The 24,139-nt window shown below is 37.6% G+C and overlaps 2 protein-coding genes across 2 annotated transcripts; one reads left to right on the top strand and one right to left on the bottom strand.

Annotated features, from left to right (window-relative positions):
• The first annotated feature begins 1,575 nt into the window (after positions 1-1,575).
• Positions 1,576-16,232, top strand: LOC113680784 (proprotein convertase subtilisin/kexin type 6). The gene is made up of 18 exons (XM_027197835.2): positions 1,576-2,104; positions 2,270-2,374; positions 2,516-2,611; positions 4,038-4,140; positions 5,296-5,333; positions 5,999-6,075; positions 6,599-6,687; positions 7,570-7,742; positions 8,012-8,224; positions 8,476-8,576; positions 8,911-9,132; positions 9,252-9,544; positions 9,914-10,104; positions 10,602-11,238; positions 12,222-12,543; positions 12,745-12,962; positions 13,309-14,001; positions 14,336-16,232. The coding sequence occupies exons 1-18, from the start codon at positions 1,946-1,948 to the stop codon at positions 15,349-15,351; spliced, it is 4,746 nt and encodes a 1,581-aa protein (XP_027053636.2). The 5' UTR covers positions 1,576-1,945; the 3' UTR covers positions 15,352-16,232.
• Positions 16,233-17,859: 1,627 nt separating this feature from the next.
• Positions 17,860-23,697, bottom strand: LOC113680802 (GTP-binding protein Rit2). Its single transcript, XM_027197856.2, has 4 exons — positions 23,496-23,697; positions 21,221-21,277; positions 20,555-20,628; positions 17,860-20,072 (listed from the first exon to the last, which is right to left on the bottom strand). Exons 1-4 carry the CDS (start codon positions 23,578-23,580, stop codon positions 19,653-19,655), a joined length of 636 nt encoding a protein of 211 aa, XP_027053657.2. The 5' UTR covers positions 23,581-23,697; the 3' UTR covers positions 17,860-19,652.
• Positions 23,698-24,139: the final 442 nt, after the last annotated feature.

Raw genomic sequence — 24,139 nt, 5'->3', positions numbered from 1 at the left:
TTTACAGGTATCTTGATGTCATTTTCTAGAAATTTCAATGAGCGCAATACTAAAATACGAAAACCTGATTCGCTCCCCGCGCACTTCCCCCTTCCAAAAAAAAAAAATTGAGGATATCTTTGTTATAAAAAAAGAATTGGGACAGTTTAGGGTGAAATAAATAGACTAGATTAGCGAGACAAACATCCAATCGGCAAGAATTTTTTTAACGAGGCGCGATTTTTGTTTTTGTTTTTTCTTTTGTTTGTTTACTTTGCCTTTCGTCTGTTTTTATTACAAAGAAAAAGCCTATACGGCACAAGAGAAGCCTGATAGACGCCAAGATGCGTAGAACTAATAGCTGTGTTCGTTTCAGGATTTGAGCGGAGACATCGATACAGCTCCAAGTTTCCCATATTTACTTAGCAACCTGGATAGCGACAGAAGTGAAGACAGGCGCGCTTATAAAATCCTTTCCCATCAAGAACGCCTCCATGACGCTCTTATCTTTGTGGAGTTATGTCATATTTTGTGGTTATTTACAGAATAAAGTTGGGCTGTGTTCGCTTTCATTTCGAGGTATCGGGAATCACAAAGAGAGGGAATGATTTATTGTAGTTTAAGAGATTTAAGGTTAATGTCAACCTAGGATTTCCCCGCGGCGGCCGATGATTTACTATATACCAACATGTCACTCTCATGATGCGCCCCTCTGTTTTCCACAGGAAATTAATGGAGTGCCAAAAATGTAATGATTTCCCCCTCTGGTTTACACATTCAGCGATTCTTTCATGGTATTCTTTGTCTGAATTATCCCTTGAAGGATACAAGTGAGCTGTAGCCGGACTTTTAAAGGCGCTGGGTACAAAGGAAAAACTCCTTTAACTGCAATATCATATCTCGCTTTTTATTTTGTTTCGCTTATTAAAAGGCTTTAAGCATTTTACTGTGCTATGGCAATTTAATTGGTATTAAAAATTTGTCACAACATGAGAATTTCGTAACCTTAGAACAAAAGACACCACTATTTTCAATGTTGTAGTATTACTGACAGGTTATGTACGCCATTGAAAAATTAGCGCAAACTTAACTTCTGAACAGCATAGACACTTCTTCTCTGCTCGGCTGAGATGTTTTATATTATTGTTAACTGAGAAACTCGAAGATCTGCTTCACTAACAGTCCTTTTCTACAAAAGCACCTGCTTTGTTTCATAAATCTGCCTTTCTGGCAGATTGAAAATAATGAAGTTTCAATTCTTGTTCCATTGAAATAAATCTCTGGGAGCGAAACAGCTGTGTAAAAATAGATTCGTTTACAAACAGTGGTTCGGAAAACCGTTTATGGAACAGATTAAGTGAAGGTAGCGACAACGAAAAATGTAAATCAAATTGATTTATGAATTGATCTCCTTTATATCTGTATTCTCGGAAATTCAGGAAATTTTTAGTAATGTTCCTCACAGAGTTTACCAATTCAATCTATTAACTTTAAGCAAAAGCGAGTTTGTTTTTCTCCTCATCTTTTATGGCGCGTGGTGGCTGTGTTATCACAGCTTTCACTCCAGAGTAAACATTAAGTCCCACGCGCTATGAATTCTTTCTTTTTCGCATACTATTTTTAGGTTGGGCTTATTCGAATGGTTGCAGCCAACTAGGAAGGTTTCTATTTCCGAGTATCAACCATAAATCTTATCCATGAACCCTTTTCAGCAAATTGCGTCACGCGCGCGGTAAAACTAAAGGAAGTAGGAGTCTTCGTGTGACGTCACGAAGACAGATATTTTGTTTCGGCATACTATTGACATTGCACGTAAATCTGTATGGAAAAATTATGTGAACTTGTTCGTTCTCGATCGGTATAGGTATTCCGCGGTACCGATTATTCCTTTTGTATTTTAGTTAGCTCACTTTTGATTTATTTTGTATACACTTTTGCGGCAAGATCGTTTCTTGAAGCGGCGATAATGCATACTAGTTATTACATGTTGGTTATCGCGGTGTTGAACTTGGCTACGTGTCGTACTCGGGAAGTGTATTCCAATACATGGGTTGCGAAGGTTGATGGTGGTCTTCGGGAGGCCGAAAGGATAGCAAGAGAAAAGGATCTTACACTGTTAGGCCAGGTAGGGGAGACATTGATTCATTAGCCTCCCGTGAGTGGCATAAGTGCCTAGAAGGATGCTATTTTTCATTTGAGGTTTTCTGCTCGAGGGAATTCAACTTATCCTCTTCATTTCACGCGTTTGTTTGATCAATGAATTGGAAGTGTTTTTTGTCTTCATTTATAGGTTGGAAGTCTGGAAGGATTTTATTTGTTCAAGCACAATTCACATCCCAAACGATCGAAACGCGATGCCATGGATATCACATCGGACCTTGGTGAACATCCTAATGTATGCATTGCGTTTTATAATCCATTCTTAACATCTACACTTGCATTAACAAAAATGCTAAATCCAGGAAGTTGGTTTCTTTTGTTACGGCAGTCTTGCACTTCCTCAACGACTTTAATGATATTATTTCTTCTGTTTAAGGTGATTTGGGCAGATCAACAAATTGTGAAGAGACGCGTACGAAGAGATTATAATCCCAAGTTAAATGATCCAGATTATAGTAAACAGTGGTTTCTGGTAAGTTAGGAGTAAGTCAAATTCTATCGTTAGTTTGCCAGGGAGCTAGTTCTTGCTCTTACAGTCGTAGAATTGAGCTTAGTAGTATGTTTAAACTTTCGTGCGATCAGAGAAAATTTTTGTCGAGTTGTAAATTTACACCAACAACGATTTTTGAAGTGCAAATGATAGATCTGAGGCGGATACGTTGCGGTGAAAGTTGTACCCAATTACAGAATTTAATTGAAGAGAGCATAAAGTCCAATTTTTTAGAGCGTTTTACAAAGTACCATGTGCAAGTTTACGTTTACCGGTAGTGCATTTAATTGTGCAAAGAGATTTCTGAGATTTGAAATAATCTTAGACACAAATCTGAAACAATTCTTTTGAAACATTTTGAAGACGATTACTCTCTATTTCCGTTTGTATAGTGTAATTTAAACGATTCACGAAAGCGGAGCAGGTGTAATTTATTATATAAAATATTCCTTGAGGGTTTCCCTTTACCTTCACTGTAATTATTATCATGAGAAAAAGTATTTTCATTATGATTTTTACAATTTTTAAAATCATTTTGACTCAAAAACTTTTCCAAGTGGAATATTTTATTTGCTTTTTTCATTCCACTCCACTTTTAATTTGCCACATAGATATTTTTTACTGATCTGGTAAATTATACATATATACAAATCTGTCTGATTGGCCTGTGGGAGAAACCACTCTTGCACATCTGCTATTCATATTTTCTTGGTCTCCCAGAATATATTCAAAATACTTTATACAAGGAGATATATAAAATGGTTGTTAGGTTATTGAGCTCAGCTTTACTGGTAGTCTGCACTGCTTTTAAGAATGCCAGTTGGAAGTCAGATAAAAAGGAAGTCAGAAAAAAAGAGCCTATTTCCAGCTGCGGGCTGTGGGATTGCATGGCAAGCTGGAGACAAATTAAAGATAAACTCAACATAACCAATTATTTTTTCCTTTTGTTAGATGGATATTTGTCATGTTTTCCTGCAAACTGAGAACCTAAAACACAGGCACTTTTTTTGATTGATTCTAAAATGACACCTTTCCATAGGCATTTGACAGCAGCACTAGGTAATGATTTGTACTACAAGTACATGAAGTGATAGAGAGCACCCATTCCTTTTACCAGTGTATGACCGTAATATCTCAAGGAAGAGATAGAGGGAGCAATGAATTTTCAAAAAATAGCTCTCATTTTCTTTCTTATTGATTGCAACAGTTATTGTATATGCCATCTAGATTTTATTCAGTAATAGTTTCAAGTGGGTTTTGGTTATCCATTTTTTTCCCAGATGATGAAATACATTTTGTTATGGTAAGGGAACGACATAAATGATATTGCACAGCTCTCTCACAAATGGAGGGCTGATATATAACATTTGCTTTTTCTTCACATTGAATTATTGCTTTTCTTTTACAGCATAATAGAGACAGTATATTTAGAGGATATGATCACAACGTCCTTCCCGTATGGGAACAGGGTGTTACTGGCAAGGGCATAGTTGTGTCCATCCTAGATGATGGTATGTGAATTTTAACTAGCATATCTTTTGCAAGTACACAGATATACATTGAATATTGAAGACCTCAAATATTGATTTGTCACAGATATTGCTAAGCTAAGTTGCTCACTATTGGCAAATACAGTTCCCCTAATATTGACAACAAGAGTGAGTACAAGAAAAAGAAATTTCTTTGTGTCAAATCTGATTGCTGTTAGAACTATCTCAATGGAGACACTTTCATAATATACAAACAATAATGAATTAATAATGATTACCGGTAGATACTGATTTAGGAGAGTTACTGGGTCATACAATCTTTCACTCTAGTTGATATCAAATGTCAGTATAATTCCTTGACTTTTCCCTGATAATGAAATAAACCCTGACCAAAAGAATACATTCTATGTAAAGTTCTATAGTTAATCCTTTCAGCCCATGGTTTCACAGAGAAATTCAATAAAATAGATCACAATAAAGCAATCAATACTTCATTGTGATGTATTCGGTTCTTTGGCCATGGCAACAAGAAGAGTCAATATTTAGAGAATTAGGAGAATTGCTAATGAGATCTTGAGAGTGAAAACGTTAAATAACTAGAAGTATAACTACTCCTGCTAGTCTTTCACAGGCTATCCCATGGTGTTTTATGAGGCCTCCCAGTTGCTTTGCCCATACTCATTTGAACTGGAGCTCTTTACCTTGAGTCCAGTTCGCTCTGCATTAGGCCACTGTATCTGTACATGGAAATGGCTGTGAAGGTCTTCATTATTAACCCTTTAACTCCCAGAAGTGACTAACATGTAACTTCCCCTAATAACTTCCACACTATTTTTAGCAAACAGTTAAAGAGAATACTCAAATTTATCAGGTAGAAGGTGTTATCTTGATCTTTCACCACATTCTTGCAACTAATTTACAAGGAATTGTGTAGCAGCAAGAGGGGAGAATTAACAGTCAAATCTTGGGAGTTAAAGGGTTAAGTTCAACATTGAGATCAAAGTGAACAAAAAATCTTGTTCCATCCATGAATGATTTAAAATCAACCATTTGTATTGTGAATATTTCAATTTCCTCCAGCATAATTTAGTTCCTAGACTTTCACTGACTATGATTAATTTGATTGTTATCATTCTATTACTTTCATCTCAGTCTGTCTGTCCTATTCTTTTGTAGGAATTGAGTATAAACATGGGGATTTAAAGGATAATTATGTAAGTTCTTATCAGTTATTGTTAAAGCAATGTTAACCCTTTCTTGCTTTTGGCCTTTTACAGCCACCTTGTTTTTATGACCCCCTTAATTTGGACCACATTTTCATAGCCTTGTGGGGGATGTATTAAGAAGGTTTTGCAGTAAATTAATAATAAATCAATTAATAGTAAAAGCACTCCCAAGTTGCCACTGTTTTGTACTGTTGCTCTGATGAGTTTGAGAAATTTTGGCAAATGAATTTATATAAGAGTTTGCCATTAAGCAAGCTGTTATGTTGTTGCCACTTTAAGTGTTTATGGTTTTAAGTGAAACTGAGATTAAACATTGGCAGTCCTTTTATATTACTTCATTATTTTCAGCATCTACCATTGAACAGAAGGATTGAGAAACTGATCAGTGATGCCTTTAAGATTTCTGAAAGCCCCTTCAACCCTTTAAACCCAGAGAGTGACCAGCATCTAATTTCTCCATACAGTTATATGGCTGAATCATTCATTGAGATCATGAGAATAAAGCAAATGATTACCACCCAAAGAAGCTTTGATTGTTAAACAAATTCTCCTTGTCAGTACTAAAGGAAACTTATAGAGAAGAGAATGGAGAATATGGATTCTGATGTTAAGGTGTTAATTAAGGGTTAATGATTACATCGCATGTCTTTCAGGATTCTGAGGCTAGTTATGACTATAACAGCAATGATCCTGATCCTGCTCCGAGACCAACATGGAATGATGAAAACAGGTAAGTCATGTAAAAAGGCAAACAAATGCTTCAATGTCAATGAGGTACATCAGTTTACACTTTGCCTTGTTAATTCTGTAAGCTCTGATGCCAAGATTATTTGACAGCTTCAGGCATAGTAAGGAGTATGAAATTAGTGCGACCATAAGTAAAATTTCGTAAAATCCAGAGGATGGTTTTGCATCTGTTCAAAATCAACCACGATTTTCTAGTTGCTGTGAGTTGTGATTTGATTTTGAACATTTTGGATTTGATCTCTATGATCAAAGACCTACCTTTCATAATTTGATTGACGTTAACCCTTTAACCCCCAAGATTTATTGTTCATATTCCCCTCGAGCTGCTACACTTTTCCTTGTGGATTAGTTGTGAGAATTTGATGTGAGATCAAGACAACAACTTCAACCTGAAAAGTTCTCATTACCAGTTTGCTGGATAATGTATGGATATTATAGGGAGAAGTTACATGTTGATCATTTCTGGGAATTGAAGGATTAAGCTATTTGCTTCTCACATTACCTAGGCATGGTACAAGATGTGCAGGTGAAGTGGCTGCAGCATGGAACAACAGTGTCTGTGGTGTGGGCGTGGCACCAGGATCGAAAGTTGGAGGTAAGCTGGCTGTATAGGTATAAACATGCAAGTATACAAACAAAAAATACCATATGCAGTTGCAAGGAATATCTACAGGCTAATGTCGGTATTGAGGGAAAATTTGAAGGTCTTCAAAGATTGCTTAATCAAGAATGCAATACCAGTTTTGACAGCTTTCCCTAGACCATGTTTTGCAACCAGCTGTCTTCTACTCAAAGGCGGCGACACACTTGGTGATTTTATGTGCCAATCGCTGTGATCAGAGCTTAAAATCGCCAATATCTGACATGCAATTTTGAACATTGCAATGGCAATAAAATCCCCAGGTGTGTTGCCTGCCTAAGACTCCAGGGCTGAGTTGTTTAAAGCCAGGTGAAGATGACTTAGGGTTAGTGTGAATTCTGATTTCAGATATGAAAGTTTAAAAAGAGAATTCAGTATAATTCTTTTTTTTTACAATTTGATGATTGGATGCTCCAAACAAATAGAAGAAATTAGCCCAAAGGAGGCCTTTGTAGAAAGGAATAAGAAATCTGGGTTAGTTTTGAAGCTTGAGTTTAAGCTCAAGTTTAAGCCTTGGAGTTGGCCTCTTACATTCACAATCCTCCTCACTCAAGAGTGTAACTGGGCACCTGAAAATTGCCAGGAAGAGTTTACAAAATGCTTGAGGTGTATTTGTGATAGACTTACGTCAAGTCTCTTTTTACCTGTAAGCTACCAATACTAGGAGAGCTCTGATTGTAGAGTGCCACTAGGCATACTACGGTGAGCTTATTTCTCCAAGATCTGAGATTTTTTCACCACATGCCAAGGTATCATCACTCTGGACCCATTACTCTCTTTTGGGTGAATCAATTCAGATTGCAAAAATTTTTACATGTGTTTTTCTGTGGGTTTTAGGTGTACGCATGCTTGATGGTGATGTGACAGATGCAGTGGAGGCATCATCTCTGAGTCTTAATCCTCAGCATATTGATTTGTACAGTTCAAGTTGGGGACCAGATGATGATGGGAGAACAGTTGATGGACCAGCTACTTTGGCAAAAAAGGCATTTGCTGATGGTGTTCAAAAGGTAAACCTTTTTTATTATGGCCTCTTCTAGTACAAGACTCAGTTCAGACATCTTGCTTCTGCCTTGTCAAACTTAATTCAGTTCAGTTAAGTTCAACAAAAGTGCAGCAGAAGCCTAACGTCTGAATCAAACTTTTTAATTAAGTTTTCCGTGTTCTTGGTGAAAATACCATTGTATTATTAAGGGTAACATTGAAAAGAGAGCTGTAAAATAAAAAGAAATCAAATGAAAAATGTGAATGACATTTAGCGTGTTTCATTCCCTTACAGGGCCGTGGTGGATTAGGTTCCATTTTTGTGTGGGCCTCTGGCAATGGGGGGAGAGGCCATGACAGTTGCAGTTGTGATGGCTACACAAATAGTATTTACACTTTGTCAATCAGCTCAGCAACAGAACATGGAACTTCTCCATGGTATTCTGAGTACTGTGCATCAACTCTGGCCACTACTTTTAGCAGTGGGAGCTATGATATGAGAAAAATTGTATGTACATTAAGTATAGATACTTTTTCCCTTACTGTATTTATTCAGGTATTTGTTACAAATATCATAAAAGTCGTTGTTGTAAGATTCAATGTTACCTTTACAAAATGGCATGAAGCTACTGGAGGTAAATTGTCGCTGAAAGAGCATTATGACCTCCAGGTTGTATCACTTGTTTTCAAATAAAAAATATTTGTAATTTAATGTTGTTATAAACAGAAGTCAAGTAACAACGTGATGTTTGGTTATAGGTTACCACAGACCTGCATGGTAGATGTACAGATTCACATACAGGCACATCTGCTTCAGCACCTCTTGCTGCTGGAATATTAGCCCTTGCAATGGAAGTTAAGTAAGTACTGATCCCTCATTCCTTTTTGTACAGTACTGTGAAACACAGATAACAATGAACACCAGAGGCATGCATGGAATGTTATTATGTGTCAGGGAAATGCCAAATGGGTAAAGGTTTTGGATAACTGAACTCCAAATTAGTTTGTGTTTTTTGGAAGTTTTCTTGCATGTGCTGAACTTTGTTGTGATTGGTCAGGTCACCTGTGGAGGTAAAATGTTCACTTTTCTCAGTTTCACAGTAACAGTGTTGGTGTGACTTAATGATGAAGATATTTCGTAGTCACATCATTCAGGGTGTGCCTAATTTTAACATGCTAATTCTTCTCACCCAGTCGCAACCTGACCTGGAGGGACATGCAGCATCTTGTTGTTCGAACATCATCCAATGCTAAGTTGAAATCCGATGACTTTGTTGTCAATGCAGTTGGGAGAAAGGTCAGCCACAAGTTTGGTTATGGTTTACTTAATGCTTTAGCACTTGTCAACCTTGCAAGGAAGTGGAAAACTACACCAGCCCAGCATGTCTGTCGTGAAATACCTGAAGCACAGCAGAGGTGATCCTTAAATTTGAAACGTATGAATTGTTCAGAATGAATGACAATGCATCATGAAAGATCTGTTGTCCTTTTTTTCATTTAATTTACTACTCATCACTTAATATTTTCTCCTTTAGACCAATTCCTGGAACTGGCTCTTTAAAGGTGACTATTGATGCAACAGCTTGTTCAGGTAGTGGCCGCTATGTGCGTTACTTGGAACATGTTCAAGTGGTCATAACCTTGACTTTTACACGACGTGGAGACCTCACTATTAAGCTGATTTCCCCTCGTGGAACAGCTTCAGTTTTATTGCCACAGCGAAGGGAAGACTACTCAAGTGCTGGCTTTACAGATTGGGAATTCATGTCAACTCATACATGGGGTGAAGATCCAAAAGGAACATGGACATTGGAGATTGAAAACCATGGTGAGGAAAGCTCTCTCTGACAAAAGACATTTTGTATATTTAAATCTTCATGTTTCTCACAAGTATTCATTGTGTCCATTATTTTTCAATGAAGGAAGACAGAAGACAAGAAGAAAAAAAATTTATCCTTTTGAAATGGTGTTGTATGACTTTAGCCATTTCCTAAGGGTGTTCTAGTCTCTGAGAATAAGAGAATTCTAATCCTTAATCATAATATAAAGGAAACTGCTTTCATCACAAGAAATGGATATGAATCAGTATGTGACCTTATGTAATTGACGTTTCATGATTCCATGACAGGAAGGGAAAGAAGGTTTGGACAAAAAGGCATTGTTGATTAAGTGTATTTTTTGGTTTTATCTTTTCCAGGTGCTTCTCGAAATAGTGGAACACTCAAGAATTGGTATTTGATTACTTATGGCACATCAGAACCGCCACAACCTACTGATTCCACCAAGGAACCAGTAGCTGCCTGCAACTTGGAATGCCAAAATGGCTGCACTGGACCAAGGGCAAACCAATGTAAAGAGTGTAAGCACTTCAGAAGAAGCACCAGCAATGTAAGAGTAATTAATTAATAATGCATGACTAATACTATGACCAACTGCAGTTGGAAAACATTGTTGTAGCACTTATTATCATATTGACAGGTCTTCATATAATTAGTTTCATGTGGACCTGTTGCTCACAACTTGAGTTTTGATATGTAGACCTGCAGCTCACAACTTGAGTATTGATATCATCCTTTAGCTACAAGTGAAAGAATCTCTTGCCATTACAGCCTGATCGATTTTTATAATTTACATACAGCATGTTCCTTTATTTTTGGTGGTTTACCGGTGTTATAACCTTTAGCAAACCACCAACATAATGGAAGTAAGCTTGAGATCACCTTGCTAAGACTATTATTCAATTTACAGTCACAAGTTCATGTTCTTGGATATTACCTCTAGTTAAAGAGACACCTATAGTTTATGTTGCATGCTATTATATTCAAGGATATAGAAATATCATAGGCGTGACGTTATGAATCGAAATCGTGATTATTTTTTTGAAGGAGTGTGTTGCCGATTGCACCAAGACAGAATACAGAGATCTGACTGCAAAACTCTGTGCCCCGTGCAGTCCAACATGTGCAACTTGTTATGGACCTAACTCACCTAACTGTTTATCATGTCATCGACCTCTTATTCTGAACAATGGAAGTTGTGTGAACTTTTGCCCCGATGGTTGGTATAAACATGTCAATGGTTCTATTCTGATGTGCGGGAAGTGTGACAAGTCATGTTTGACTTGTGCCGGTAATGCAACGTCATGCACTTCCTGTAGGTCACAGTACAGGCATCATTTCAGCAGATGTGTAGCTAAATGTGCAGATGGACAGTACTTAGCAGAAGACGGACAGTGCAAGATTTGTCACCCTTCTTGTCGTAAATGTCATGCTGGTGGTGCAAGCTCTTGCACAGAATGTGGCACTAAAGAAACTCAGCAGCAACTGTTTCTGCATGGGGGAGAGTGTAAGGCATCTTGCCCAAGTGGATTCTATGGGGATAGAGAAAGCCAGGAATGCAAACCTTGTTCTGCATCATGCAGCAGTTGTGAAGGATCTTCAGCATCCGATTGTCTGTCTTGTAGCAAGGGACACTTTAGGACTGGAACCCCAGTTGGGACATGTGTTGAAAGTTGTCCTGAGGGTACGTTGACTGATAGTAGCATGTAGGCTTGAAAGTGAAGATCTCACTTTTGATTTCACTTTATAATAGGCTTGGCTCTGTCTGTCCATTAGTTCCGCTGTAGGAAGGGAAAATTCACCTGTGTTTGAACTGATCTACCGTCTTCATTTTTAACAAATGACTGAAAAACAACCAACCACTCAGGTTGGTGAAACAGAGAATTAACTCTGAAGTGTAAATTAAAGTGCTATTTAAACCCATGAATAACCCACAGGGCGTTAGCCCTAATAAAGGGAAACAGGGAACCACACGAGGCAAAGAAAAAATCTTTTGACCTCGGTGGGAATCGAACCCACGACCTCCGGATTAGATCTACCGTTACTCTGCCGACTGAGCTACGAGGTCGCACAGAGAAAGTCGGGGACGATTTGGGATGGTGAATCGCGGCGAAGAGAAAGTAAGGGTACATATGAATGTTCAGAGTTAATACACTTCAGAGTTAATTCTCTGTTTCACCATTTGTGTTCCCAGTGCTACGCGGCACAACATTCATATGTACCCTTACTTTCTCTTCGCCGCGATTCACCATCCCAAATCGTCCCCGACTTTCTCTGTGCGACCTCGTAGCTCAGTCGGCAGAGTAACGGTAGATCTAATCCGGAGGTCGTGGGTTCGATTCCCACCGAGGTCAAAAGATTTTTTCTTTGCCTCGTGTGGTTCCCTGTTTCCCTTTATTAGGGCTAACGCCCTGTGGGTTATTCATGGGTTTAAATAGCACTTTAATTTACACTTCAGAGTTAATTCTCTGTTTCACCATTTGTGTTCCCAGTGCTACGCGGCACAACATTCAACCACTCAGGTTACCTAGTAAGTGTAAAAGGGTGGTCTTACTGCTGGCTTTAGAATTCTTCTCAACAACCCTGTCATAATTATGCAGCAATTATCATACTATTGGTACTTGATATTCATAAGATATGGATTGATTTGATCGATGTCATTTCTAGGTCAGTATGGGGAATCCTCAAATGGCACTTGTGTTGCTTGCCTGTCGTCATGTAAACATTGTGATGCTATCGAACCCACCAAATGCACCAGCTGTCAAGAAGGCAAATTTCTACACGTGCATCAATGTTTGTCAGCTGAACATTGTCCAACTGGCACATTTCCAAACAGTACCTCTTCGATATGTGAAAATTGCCAGGTTGGATGTGCTTCTTGCAGTCATTCCTCGAGTCTGGAGTGTCAGTCTTGTTCAGAAGGATTTGTTAAGTACAAATCTCAGTGCTTGATACGTTGTCCTGAAGGAACCTTCCCTAGGAATTCCAGGTGAGGCTTGGTATGTAATGTGGTGGGGATAGCTTATTAGCATATTATTCTCATTGATAATTTTCAAAACGTGTTGCAGCAGAAAACGTATGGCAGACCACGCTGATTCTTGCGATTTAACTGATTAAAGAGCTATGTAATATTTGTACAACTAAAAAAGAATCGTCATTTACACTATCTTGTTTTGTTTTTTTTGCGCAGCTGTGTCCCTTGTAACTCAGCATGTCGCACATGCTTTGGTGAGGAAAGCAACCACTGTTTCTCTTGCTCCCCTTCGAATGTTTTGGCTGGATCAACGTGTGTCACCAAATGTCCGGATGGAACGTTCCACAGTCAAAATCCTCTTACCTGTAAATCTTGCCACACAAATTGTGAAACATGCCGTGGACCGTCTGCTAGCGACTGCCAGACTTGTAGAGGTATTTTGAACTCTATCATCATTTTTTTATGCAGAACTCAAGGGGGTCTATAATCATGAAAACGATGACAGAAATAGGAAAATAAAGTATTTTCTTCTGACCTTTCTCCTCGGAGCAATTCTTTTAATTGATCTCCTTTGTAAAAGGACTAGTTTAGGAGGACTCGTTTAGCCTAATCGTATATTCAAGATTTACATGTCCCTTTTTTTTCTCTTTCCACAATTTTCACTTCCTGTGACCGCTTATTGCCACATTGTTACAAGAGAACAAACGGATAAAACTTTTGGGAGCAGGGAAGATTTTCTTTTGTTGTAACGCCTTTTTTTAAAACTTATTTTCTTTACAGCTGGCTGGTCGCTTGATGGCTCTGAATGCAAACCAGTTTGTCCAAGAGGCAAGTTTAATAGTAGTGACGGCTGTCAGAGATGCCATCCTGTGTGCCATTCATGCACTGGTCCAGATGAACAAGACTGCCTAAGCTGCAGTGATATAAAGTTTCTGGATTTGCAAACAAAACAGTGTTCCTATGAGTGTCCAGACGGTTACTTCGGTGAGCTGGATACAACACGATGTAAGCCGTGCTCCCCTGGATGCACAAAATGCAAAAACGAAGTGGAATGTTTGTCCTGTCAGCCAGGTTTATTGTTTGTTGCTAATTCATGTCGAACACAGTGCCCAGCAGGCCAATATCGTAGCAAAACTAACTCATGTGAACCTTGTGATGGTATGTGCAAGGAATGTGTGAGGTCTTCCAACAACTGTGTCCGGTGCAAAGAACACGAGGTTCTGAATAATGGAATCTGTGTCAGTATCTGCCCGATTGGAACCTATCTACTGCCAGGAACAAAAAGTTGTGCGCCATGTCATTCATCATGCAAGTCTTGCACAGGACCCGGTGCGGATCAATGTACCAGATGTCATCCTGCATCTGTCATGGCGAACTCAAGATGTTTAGCATCTTGTCCGTCAGACTATTACTTTGACAGAGAAGTTAATAGTTGCCAGCGATGTGACTACTATTGCTCAACCTGTGAAGGAGGTAAGTTTATGAGTAGTTATTTTCCTTAGCTGTACAACTGTCAACATATTAATATAATTAAGGTTAAAGTATCTCATCCTGCAAAATTCAGTTACGTTTGTAAACCATTAAACTTGCCATGGAAAATGAGAGAACAGTAGAAAATACCTCATAGATCGAAAGGTTCGGATAAAGTCGGTACACCATTTATCCACGGTTAGTTCAAAATATCCCTTTTGGCTTGTAAATTCGATATGCAATGATCTTGAGTCTACAGGTGTCGAAGTACTTAAGAGTAAGCTTTAATCATTCTATCGTACTCACGTTGGCTATCTTTTATCCAATTCTTTTGCAGGGAATGGCCTCAGAAATTGCACAAGATGTATACCACCATTTGTGCTCTATAAGCACTACTGTATCAGAGAGTGTCCCAAACATGGCTGGGTATTGGATACCAGTCGTCAGAAGTGTATAAAATGTCACCCTTCTTGTTCAAGGTGTATTGGGCCTACAGCGAATGACTGCATCACATGCAGCAAACCAGATACAAGTCTAGTTGGCTTTTCGTGCAAAAAGGAATGTCCCCATGGAACATTTCCAAATCGGGACACAGGTCTCTGTGAGAACTGTCACCCAACCTGCCAGACATGTTCTGGTGCTGGTGCAGACACTTGCTTATCATGTGCAAAAGACTTAGTTCAAAGTCAAGACAAAGGAACTTGCGGCTCAGTATGCCCTGAAGGAAAATTTTCTCTTGAAGGAAAATGTGAGAAGTGTCATCCAAATTGCAGATCATGCAATGGCCCAGATAGTTTCAACTGTCTTAGTTGCTCACAAGGCAAAGTATTCTACAATTTTACTTGTGTCAGTAGCTGTCCAAGTGGATCGTTTCTTACGGAACAGTATGGTATTCATCAGTGTCAAACGTGTCATCCTGTCTGTCAATCTTGTTATGGTTTCTCTTCAGATAACTGTCGCTTATGTAAGAGCCCGCTTTATCTTGAGCGTGGAATGTGCGTTGTACAGTGTTCGCCCAATCATTCCATTGAGGAACAAACAAGATCTTGTCATCCATGTGGAAGAGAATGTAAATCATCAGTCATTGACAGGAATCGCTCAGTGCAGTATCCAAATGATAGTGCACTCAAATTTGTGCTCGTAGATCCCGGAAAGACTGGGCTATCGGCAATAGCCATTGCAGCTATGTCACTGGCAATTGTTACTTTTCTTGTTGTATTTGGGATTCTTCAGTTTCGATCCAAAAAGAGAATGAAATACTACACTAGTGTAGAATGTAACGGTAGAGCTGAATCTGATGATGAATGCAACTGGTCTCTTATCGAAGACGAAGACGAAGACGAGAGAATGTAAAATTCTACTTATGGTTAGTGTCGTTCTACACGACAATCGTGAACTGTTATTCGTTCAGAAAATAGACAGTTATTTAATTAATCGCCATTCTAACAGATATAAAAAAGGGGGAAAGACTTACTACGCATACTCGTGTGTCAGGCGATCTGCTCATAAAAAGTGCGAAGATTAACACGTATTTTCAATTTAAAAAGGCAAATCGATACGCAAAGTAAAATTATAATCGATCTTTGCGGTTCAGAAAGTTATTTTTTGAAAACAAATGTTTGTAATCCCGTCCTCATTGACCATGTTAACTGACATGTTTTCTAAGTATCGTATTCTTTACATTTCAGAACGAAACCTGTTCATATTCTTTTGTTGAGATAGTTAGTTTTTACAACAAAGTTTTTATCAAAGGCATTTAGTTTCCAAGCTTATATTTGACGTAAAAACCTTTGAATAACAGTTACTATTTCACTCAAATCATTTGCTTGCAGAAAGTTGCATTTGTATTCGTTTATTTCCATAGCCCGGTATTAAGTACTATGAAAAGTATGCTCACATATCTGAAAAAACTGCAGAGGGATATACATGTCGTGCTTTCTCATTATGGTCTCGGTTATGGAACCAAAATTAGTGAAAGATCTTTATCTTTAATTTAAAAAAATTCAGCGAAACATAGATAAAAATGATGAATTATTATTTTTGCATACAGCATTACTATTAATGCGATTGGGTGTGCAAAGCATACGAATTAAACAACGTAAATTGTTATAAATTAATTTTTCAAACACCCAATAATGGAAGTTACCATCAAATTGATGTTACTTCTGTCACGAAGTAATAAAATTTTAAAGTTTTCTTGGATCCTTCAAGGGAAATAAAGATATATTTTTATATTTTATTGTACAAGGCTGCTGTATAAATATACGATTAGACGTTTAGTGGAAAGTCAATTTTGCTCAATTCTGAGTGCACTAGGCGTAATCTTTCACTAGACATAGCGGGATGCAAGGCACGCGGTTATTAGTTTTTAAAGATACTGATGAACTGCGTCAGAAGCAAGTGAAACAAGCCACAGCGCTCAAACGTCTGCGCATGTGTTAACGTTGTAATGACTAGGTGGCGTGCTTTCAGGCCGCCACAACCAAGCTATCTTCCACGAGTTACAAACAAACACAAAAGCCAGTAAGGCACGGTGTCTGAGAAGCGTATAACTTTTTTGGTAAAAGGTAAATCACCACAGTACGTAATTGAATAAGCTTTGTATTCGAGAAGTCTTAAGCTTCGCTTTTCCCTACTTTTGTTCCCTTTAACAAATTTCAATGAACGCCGTTTTAATGTTTTTCGTTGAAATTTTGCGTGGGAAATATCAATTGACGCGCGGGCGTCCAAAATTGATCCCCCAACGTATGCTCTATGTTTGACCGCTGTGTTGTGAGACACTAGGTTGACAGTTAGAATTTGGGAAAGGTAGATACACTGCAATAGAGAATTTTGGAAAGCGGACGTCTGGAGCGTCAGACCTCCGTTGGACCAAAGCAAGTTTTCCACGATCCGCTCTCTCGATCAACTCTCACTGCTCACAACAGAGAAGTAGTTTAAAACTTGAAAACTTATTTAAAACATTGAAACAAGGAAACGATATAACCGCTATAGCATCATTTGTGGTTGACAACACGGATGTGACACGACGGATCTACACGGGGAACAGATTTCCGCTGTTAGTGATATCCAGGGGGCGAAACTTGAAGAAATGCCTGTGAGATATCTTTTTTGCGCAAATGCGAACGAAAGAGAAATAATTCTAAACAAGTCGATATAACTCTCCTTTCCTCACTTGTGACGTCATAAATATTGACTAAGTGTGCGCTAAACTGTGACCCTGGGTGATCCAATATCTCCTGGGACCTCAAGGTAAGTACGAGGTAAATAGCGCGCATCCCCATCCCGACGACTCGATGCTCCTTGCTAAATCTGAAGGTTCTTCGACAGGTGAATATTGAATCTTATAGACACAACACATGATTGTTTTTAAGGGTTTCATCCTCAATTCGTTTGGCAGTGGTATCAATTTATCCGATAGAAATGCTCAGATTCTCCTATTGAACCGAGAGCAGAATCCAGTCGTGAAAAGAAGGGTACGTGTTTGGTCTTTGTAGAAAAAGTTTTGTAGTTTGCTACCCTCACTGACAACCAAGTTTCTCTTTTTTAGCGGCTAACCGTAAGTATTTTTTTCCTCATCAATACCTTCAAATAATGATACCAAAAAAGGTCCCACTTTAGGAGCAGATTCTCGAAGGTTCCGGTAATTTATTGGGCCTCTAAAGCCATTCTGCTTTCACCCTAGATTGCGTTTTCAAAAGCTTTGAATATTGTACAATTTAAAGTATCAGCTATTAAAGAAACAATATGGACTACTAAAAGTGACAGAGCCTGCTTTTCTGTCCCTCAAATTTTGGCCCTACCCTCCCCTACCCTACGCCGCAACTTTTCTCAAATTTGAGATAAACGTATCAGACTAGATTAATGGAGACAGTGTTTAATTTATCACTAATATAGCTATGTAGCACCATATACAGATAAAAAGAAAGCTTACAGCCACTATTATACAAAAGCTTCTTAAATTACATCATTAAAATACTCTTCATTTCCATTTCTAACAAATAATCTTCACCTACTTTAGATGAAAGTGAAGCTGACTACATTGCCTTGCATAAATACATTTTGGAAGTAACTGTGATGTTACTGCTTTAAATAATCACCTCATTCAATCAGAATATTTTTCTCTTTCATTAAGCTCTTTACACCCTAACATCAGCATCGATATTCTCCATACTCTTCTCTAGATTTCCCTTGGTACTGACTAGGAGAATTTGTCTAATAATCAAAGCTTCTTATGTTGGTGATTGTTTCTTCATTTCTCATGATCTTCTTAAATGATTTGGCATTATTACTGTATGGAGAAATTAGTTGCCGGTCATCTTTAGGGTTAAATGGGTTAAGAAGAGAGAAATCTTCTTTAGGACCTGTTATATTTTTTTTATGAGGTGATTGGTTGAGTTTATTACACATGTTCAAAGTAGAGTATGCATATTCCTTCCTTCTTAGTGTGGTCCATCATGAGTCAAGAAAAATTGCCTCATTGAGTTGGCCCCTGCATGCACTTTCTGCACAAGATCAGAGGGTAGAGAGTTTGATGGGGAACCTCACTATTCAGTCAGAGCCCTGGCCCATTCAAATAGTTTCTAAAAACAGGCAGGATCTTAAAAATAAATTTATCATGGGATGTACAAAATTAACAAAATTATTGATTTACATTTGACTTTTTGAAAGTCTTTCATGGTCTTAGAAGGTGCCCATCCTTGTGTTACTCATTTGCTTGATTTCTGCTTGTATGAAAAACTCCAAACGCAACACATTTAACCAACTTACTATTTAATCTTATAATTAACATGCAATGATTATATGTAAACAGTGATATTTACAAGCAAAAAGTGATAAAACTTAGCAGCTATGTATAGAGCCACTACAGTTACTGTCGTCACTTCAACAAAATTAACCAGTTATGTTATTACTTCAAACAGCCAATGAATGCAGCAAAGTTCTAAGTAATTAAGCAAAGATGTCTAAGGATTTAGATGGAACTCATTGCTTGTTTTCTGCAATAGGATTGGTCAGTTTTGTGTATGTGACATATGTAACAAAATATATCACACTGTAAGTTTCCCTTAGGAGAAAAAAAATTCTGTTTTCTTTCAACTGATTTAATTATGCACAACTTGTGATCAGTTTCTGTTTATTCCAAAAACAAAAAAAAAAACGAAAAAAAGATGAGGATTTCTCTTAAACAAATGTTTAAAACATGACCTTTTTTAATATTTCACAAAATTTCTGGGTGTGAACTTGCATTGTTCCATGATGATAACATTCTAACTTCAAACCTCAGCATTTTTTAGATTTTTCACTATTAGAGGTCAAATTGGAATCTCTTGAGTTTTTAAGTATTAAAAATTCCCAACCATTGGTTGAATAGGATTTCAACATATCATACACATGCTTTATGAATGTTTTGAACCCTCAGAGCTCTTGAAAGCCTAGTAGATTCCATGAGAATTTCTACAATGTTTACGCCTACAAAACTAGTTTGTCATCAAACAATTTGTAAATCTATATCTCTGGAAAGACCACAATATACAGAAAAAAATCTAATTTGCTATTTACAATTAGGAATTTTTGACTTACTTGATACAAATTATCATTTTCTATGAACAGAAGCGCAATATCATTTTTGTTCCCAACCTCATGTCCAGATACACTTACGCCCTTTTCTTCTGACGTCTGAAAAAATTCTGAACAATTGTGCTTGCCCTATGATGACGTTTCTTTTTCTTTTGAGCTAGCTTCATACCCAATCTTTCCTTTTTCCGTATCTGTCGAATTAAAGTATGGAAAACATCATCCACAAAGTGCCTCAGGGCTGCAGATGTTTCAAAGAATGGACAGTCAAACTCCCTGGCTAATGCTTGGCCTTCTTCAGTAGTCACCTCCCTTTTGCTCTCTAAGTCCATTTTGTTTGCAACCAGGACCATTGGTGTTCCATCTCCTCTTCGAACTCGCTCAATTTGCGTCTTTGCTTGAGCTGCTTCAAGAAAGCTTTGTCTGTCTGTTATGGAATATATTATGACAAATCCTTCACCACTACGCATATACTGCTCCCTCATGGCAGTGAACTCTTGCTATAAATTAAACAAAAACAATTTTGTAATCTGCTACTGGTACTAATATAGCCTGTTCAGCAAAAAAAAATTATTTCATGCTTAATATACAGCTGCTATTCAGTAAAAGAGCCTCTTATGACCTTCCAATCTCAGAGATGAATTAACTTTTCCCTTTTGGGTTTAAACTTACATAATTTCATGGAAATCACCAGACCCCCAAACTCCAAATTTTTAAAAAATTAATTTGAGGACCCTTCGTCATTAAATTTTCGTTCATCTGAGATATCCCATATACTTAAGAGTGATGCAATAGAGTATGTCTTCTTATATTCATTTGAAAAAGATGCTGTTCATCTTCTTAACAAACATTGCATGAAATCTCAAAAAAAATATACATAAATTAAATAAAAAACAAAGCATAATGCTTTGTTTTTCCTTCAGCTATCTCAGTTTTTTTTTTCCTTTTGGGCAACATCATGGTTTTCATGGTTTGTACCCACCTGTCCAGCAGTGTCTAAAATATCTAACAATCCAGACTCTCCATCAATTACAGCTTGACGTTGGTATGCATCTTCTAAATTGGTAGTAATCAAAACAAATGAACAAATTTTAACAAATTGATTAAGCTTAGCACTTTCAGGATAATCATTATTGCTTGGGGAAAACAGATATTCCTTTTCTGTGCGTTAAGGTTTAAGGCTGGTTTGCACTTACCACACAGTTGGAGTGAAAGTCTTAATCATACACACAGAGCAACACAAACTAATAAAAAATTTAGCTGACAGCATTGGAAGAAAAATGTCCATGCCCTCGACAACTGCATAACTTACAATCCAGTTAAAACTGAATTGTCGCAGTCCTATGTGGAAGACTATACTGAAAGGGCCGGAGAACGAGAACTGACATTCTGTTTGGTTAATTCTCCCCTTTCTGCTTGCGACTCCAACAATCTAGTTTTCACTGGATCATAAACCTTGGAGTCATAGGCAGAACTGGAAAAAAAGGAAACCATTCTGATTCTTCTGAGTCCAGTTCCATTTAGCTCATGACTCTACTTACAACTACAATTTTAAGAATTTTGCCAGATCAGAAGTGCTCTTATGACTCTGACTCTTACTCTCTTGCGAGTGAAATTCCACCTTCAGTACCTAGTAATGTTTACTCACCAATAGTAGGATCATGATAATCCACAAAACAGTGAGATACAAACTGCATGGTTAGAGCTGCCAAAAAAAAAAAAAGAAAAAATTTTATTTCCACATAATGTCTAACAAAAGCTTACTGAATAAAAGATGAAAAAAAATACTATCAGTAACAAGAACTGAATAGATCAAATTATTTGTTCAGAACCAGTGGAACCAGTGGAGCCATGAGTTTTTTGTTAAAAATAAATAGAAAGTAAATAAAAGAAAAGAAAAACTAAAACTACCATAACACTGTTCAAAATTTGGTTTTTGGTATAAGGAAGATAATATTTTAAGAGAAAAATAATTTTTTTTTTAAATCTACCTTGACATCCAACCACTGAAAGCCCAAGCTCATGCAGTGGGCCTCTGTGAATATGCAAATATGTTTTCATCATACCATGGGTGAAATATAAGGATTTGCATGGAAATGAACAGTCGTGCTCTAAACCTTTAAAAGATCTGGACTAGTTTTGAATAAGGACAAATTAACCCTATTCAAATGGATGTTCTTTTGCATTATTTGAATTTCTGGGGCTGATTTAAGGTAATTTAGCTTGGTTTTAGTTCATCTGCTTTTCCTGTTATTTAACCCTTTCCAAGATATGTCTGAGAGTAACACCAACCAAACGAGTCCAATGCATGCAAAATTCAGTAAATTCCCTCCTGAGGCCCTGGTCACCCTGGAATTCTACATGCGTCACAAGCAAGGATGTTACTTTTTTCACTGATATTCCTCATTCCAGGATTATGTACAATGAAATTAAATTAAACAATGCTAAATCCAGCCTAAAGGTTTGCTGAGAGCCTTAAGATGAAGCATTACTTGGATATCACAGTACCCAAACCATTGAAGCTTTCAAATTATGGTTCAGTTATTGACATTCAGGGTAGGTGACACATACTCTTGTACAGTGAATGTCCCTACAACAATTGTAGTTGAAAATCGAAGACAATTAAGACATATTTCTCTTTTCAAATGTTCTTCCTCACACTCGAAAGTAAACTTTCCAACAGTGTTAAGGTCTTTTTAGTTTTTATTTAATTCCTTTCTGCGAGTTCCAGTGGTTACGGAGGTTCTGTGGTCCGCTGATCCACAATTTAGTAACACCCACATTAAGAACTAGTACATCTTACTTGAAAGGTAAAAAAATAGAAATGAGATTTCATTTCTAGCTATAAATATGCGCCTATTTCATCCACAATTCGGACCTGTCTCAACAACAAAGTAAATAAAAATTTTGAGAAAGTTACTGGCGTTAATTCGCTCTAAATGCCCCCAGCCCGAGCAACTATCTAAATTCAACATTGTATGCTGTTCACGCGCTACATCGACCTGATCTCGTAACTTCTATCAAAACAACGTGTATCAAAACAACTTCGATCGAAACAGTGGAGCGCGCGCACGATGAAGGCTAGTTGAAGTTTCAGCATCATTGGCGGTCTCTGGTTTACAATTTTCCGGTAATTAGGAAACAAAATTATGAATTCAAAAAATTCATAATTAAAAAACAATCGATTCAGAAAAATAAAGCGATAAAAGAGTACCTATGATATGGTTGTTTATCTTGGGATGTGAAGTCAATTACGTTACGGGTCACAAAACATAGGCGCTGATATTGTTTCGCTGTCAAAGTGACAACTCCGTTCAAAACATCCGATGATGAGGCAGATTTTACTCAGTTCCATTAAATTTCCCTACGGCAATAATTTGTTGAGAAATAGCGTAATTCAAAATTGAACTGAAAAGCGAATGTTTGTGAAACGAACTACAAAACAATTTTAACATGCAGGAAATCACTTGTTTCGTTTCACTGAGCAAAGCAAAGTATACATTTCACCAGAGCGAGTTGTTTGCGCGAGCAGAAAAATGTGGTCAGATCGAATGAGTTGAAATTCCAAGCGCACTAAATAACATAACTGGAATGAGAGATGGCAAAACAGACAACGTTTACCCGAGACAAACAGATGTTATAGCTTTGAGGTATTCCAAATATTTTATAATTAACCGAGCTAAAAGGCGCGTTAGAGCAAACAAATAACCTTTTCGCTTTTCACTTTCTGATTTTGTTCTTCACTAAAATAACTCTCGTAGAAAAACTTAGCAGGAGTTGTAGATCAATACTAAACTTCAGTCTACTAGGCAAACTCATCCAGGAAGCGATTTCGTTTCAACGATCAACACTGTTCCCTTTTGCAAGTGTTTGCTCGCGAATTCCTTCAGTCAAGCGGGAAGTAAGCCCGTGCACAAACTTACCTGATTTTCCCACGCCGCCCTCTCCAAGAAGAACAATCTTGTACATACGGAGTCCACCTAGAAAGCAAGCGCTAGGAGGATGCATCCTTGTTCTTGACAATGAGGATGTTGATTGCACTAAACCTTCGTTTCTGCTCGTTGGATGTAACAAATAACACGGATTGACATGTCACATTAAATCGCTGTAGCAGATCGAATCGAATAAATACGTACTGGCTCCTATTTATAGAACGCTCCCTGATTGGCTGACCTCCCAAAACTCGCAGATTGACAAACAACTCCAGGATATTAATTAGGAAGTGGTTTGTTTTCCGCTTATTTGGCCGCAGGTTCAATGGGAATATGTGGATAATGACAGTCACGTTACTATCGTTACACCTATCGGATTAACTGACAGCTATCAAAGTCCACGTTGGTTTAGAGTTAATTTCAAGGCGGATTGTTGCAATTAAGTTTTTTCTTCTCTGATACGTGCATTAAATCATAGAATATCGAAATAATATACTAAGAACTTGAAAAATAAAAGAAACAGAGACGAATTGTCATTAAAGCATTTTGAAATTACTCTTTAGGTTTTGTGTAGGGGCTGGCTCGTGATCCAGTGATATCTAAAACGATGTATTTATCTTGCCATATTCAGTAAT

Source organism: Pocillopora damicornis, chromosome 4 (assembly GCF_964200805.1).
Source record: "Pocillopora damicornis chromosome 4, jaPocDami1.2, whole genome shotgun sequence".
Taxonomy (NCBI): Eukaryota; Metazoa; Cnidaria; class Anthozoa; order Scleractinia; family Pocilloporidae; genus Pocillopora; species Pocillopora damicornis.
This window is presented reverse-complemented; position numbering and strand designations above follow the sequence as displayed.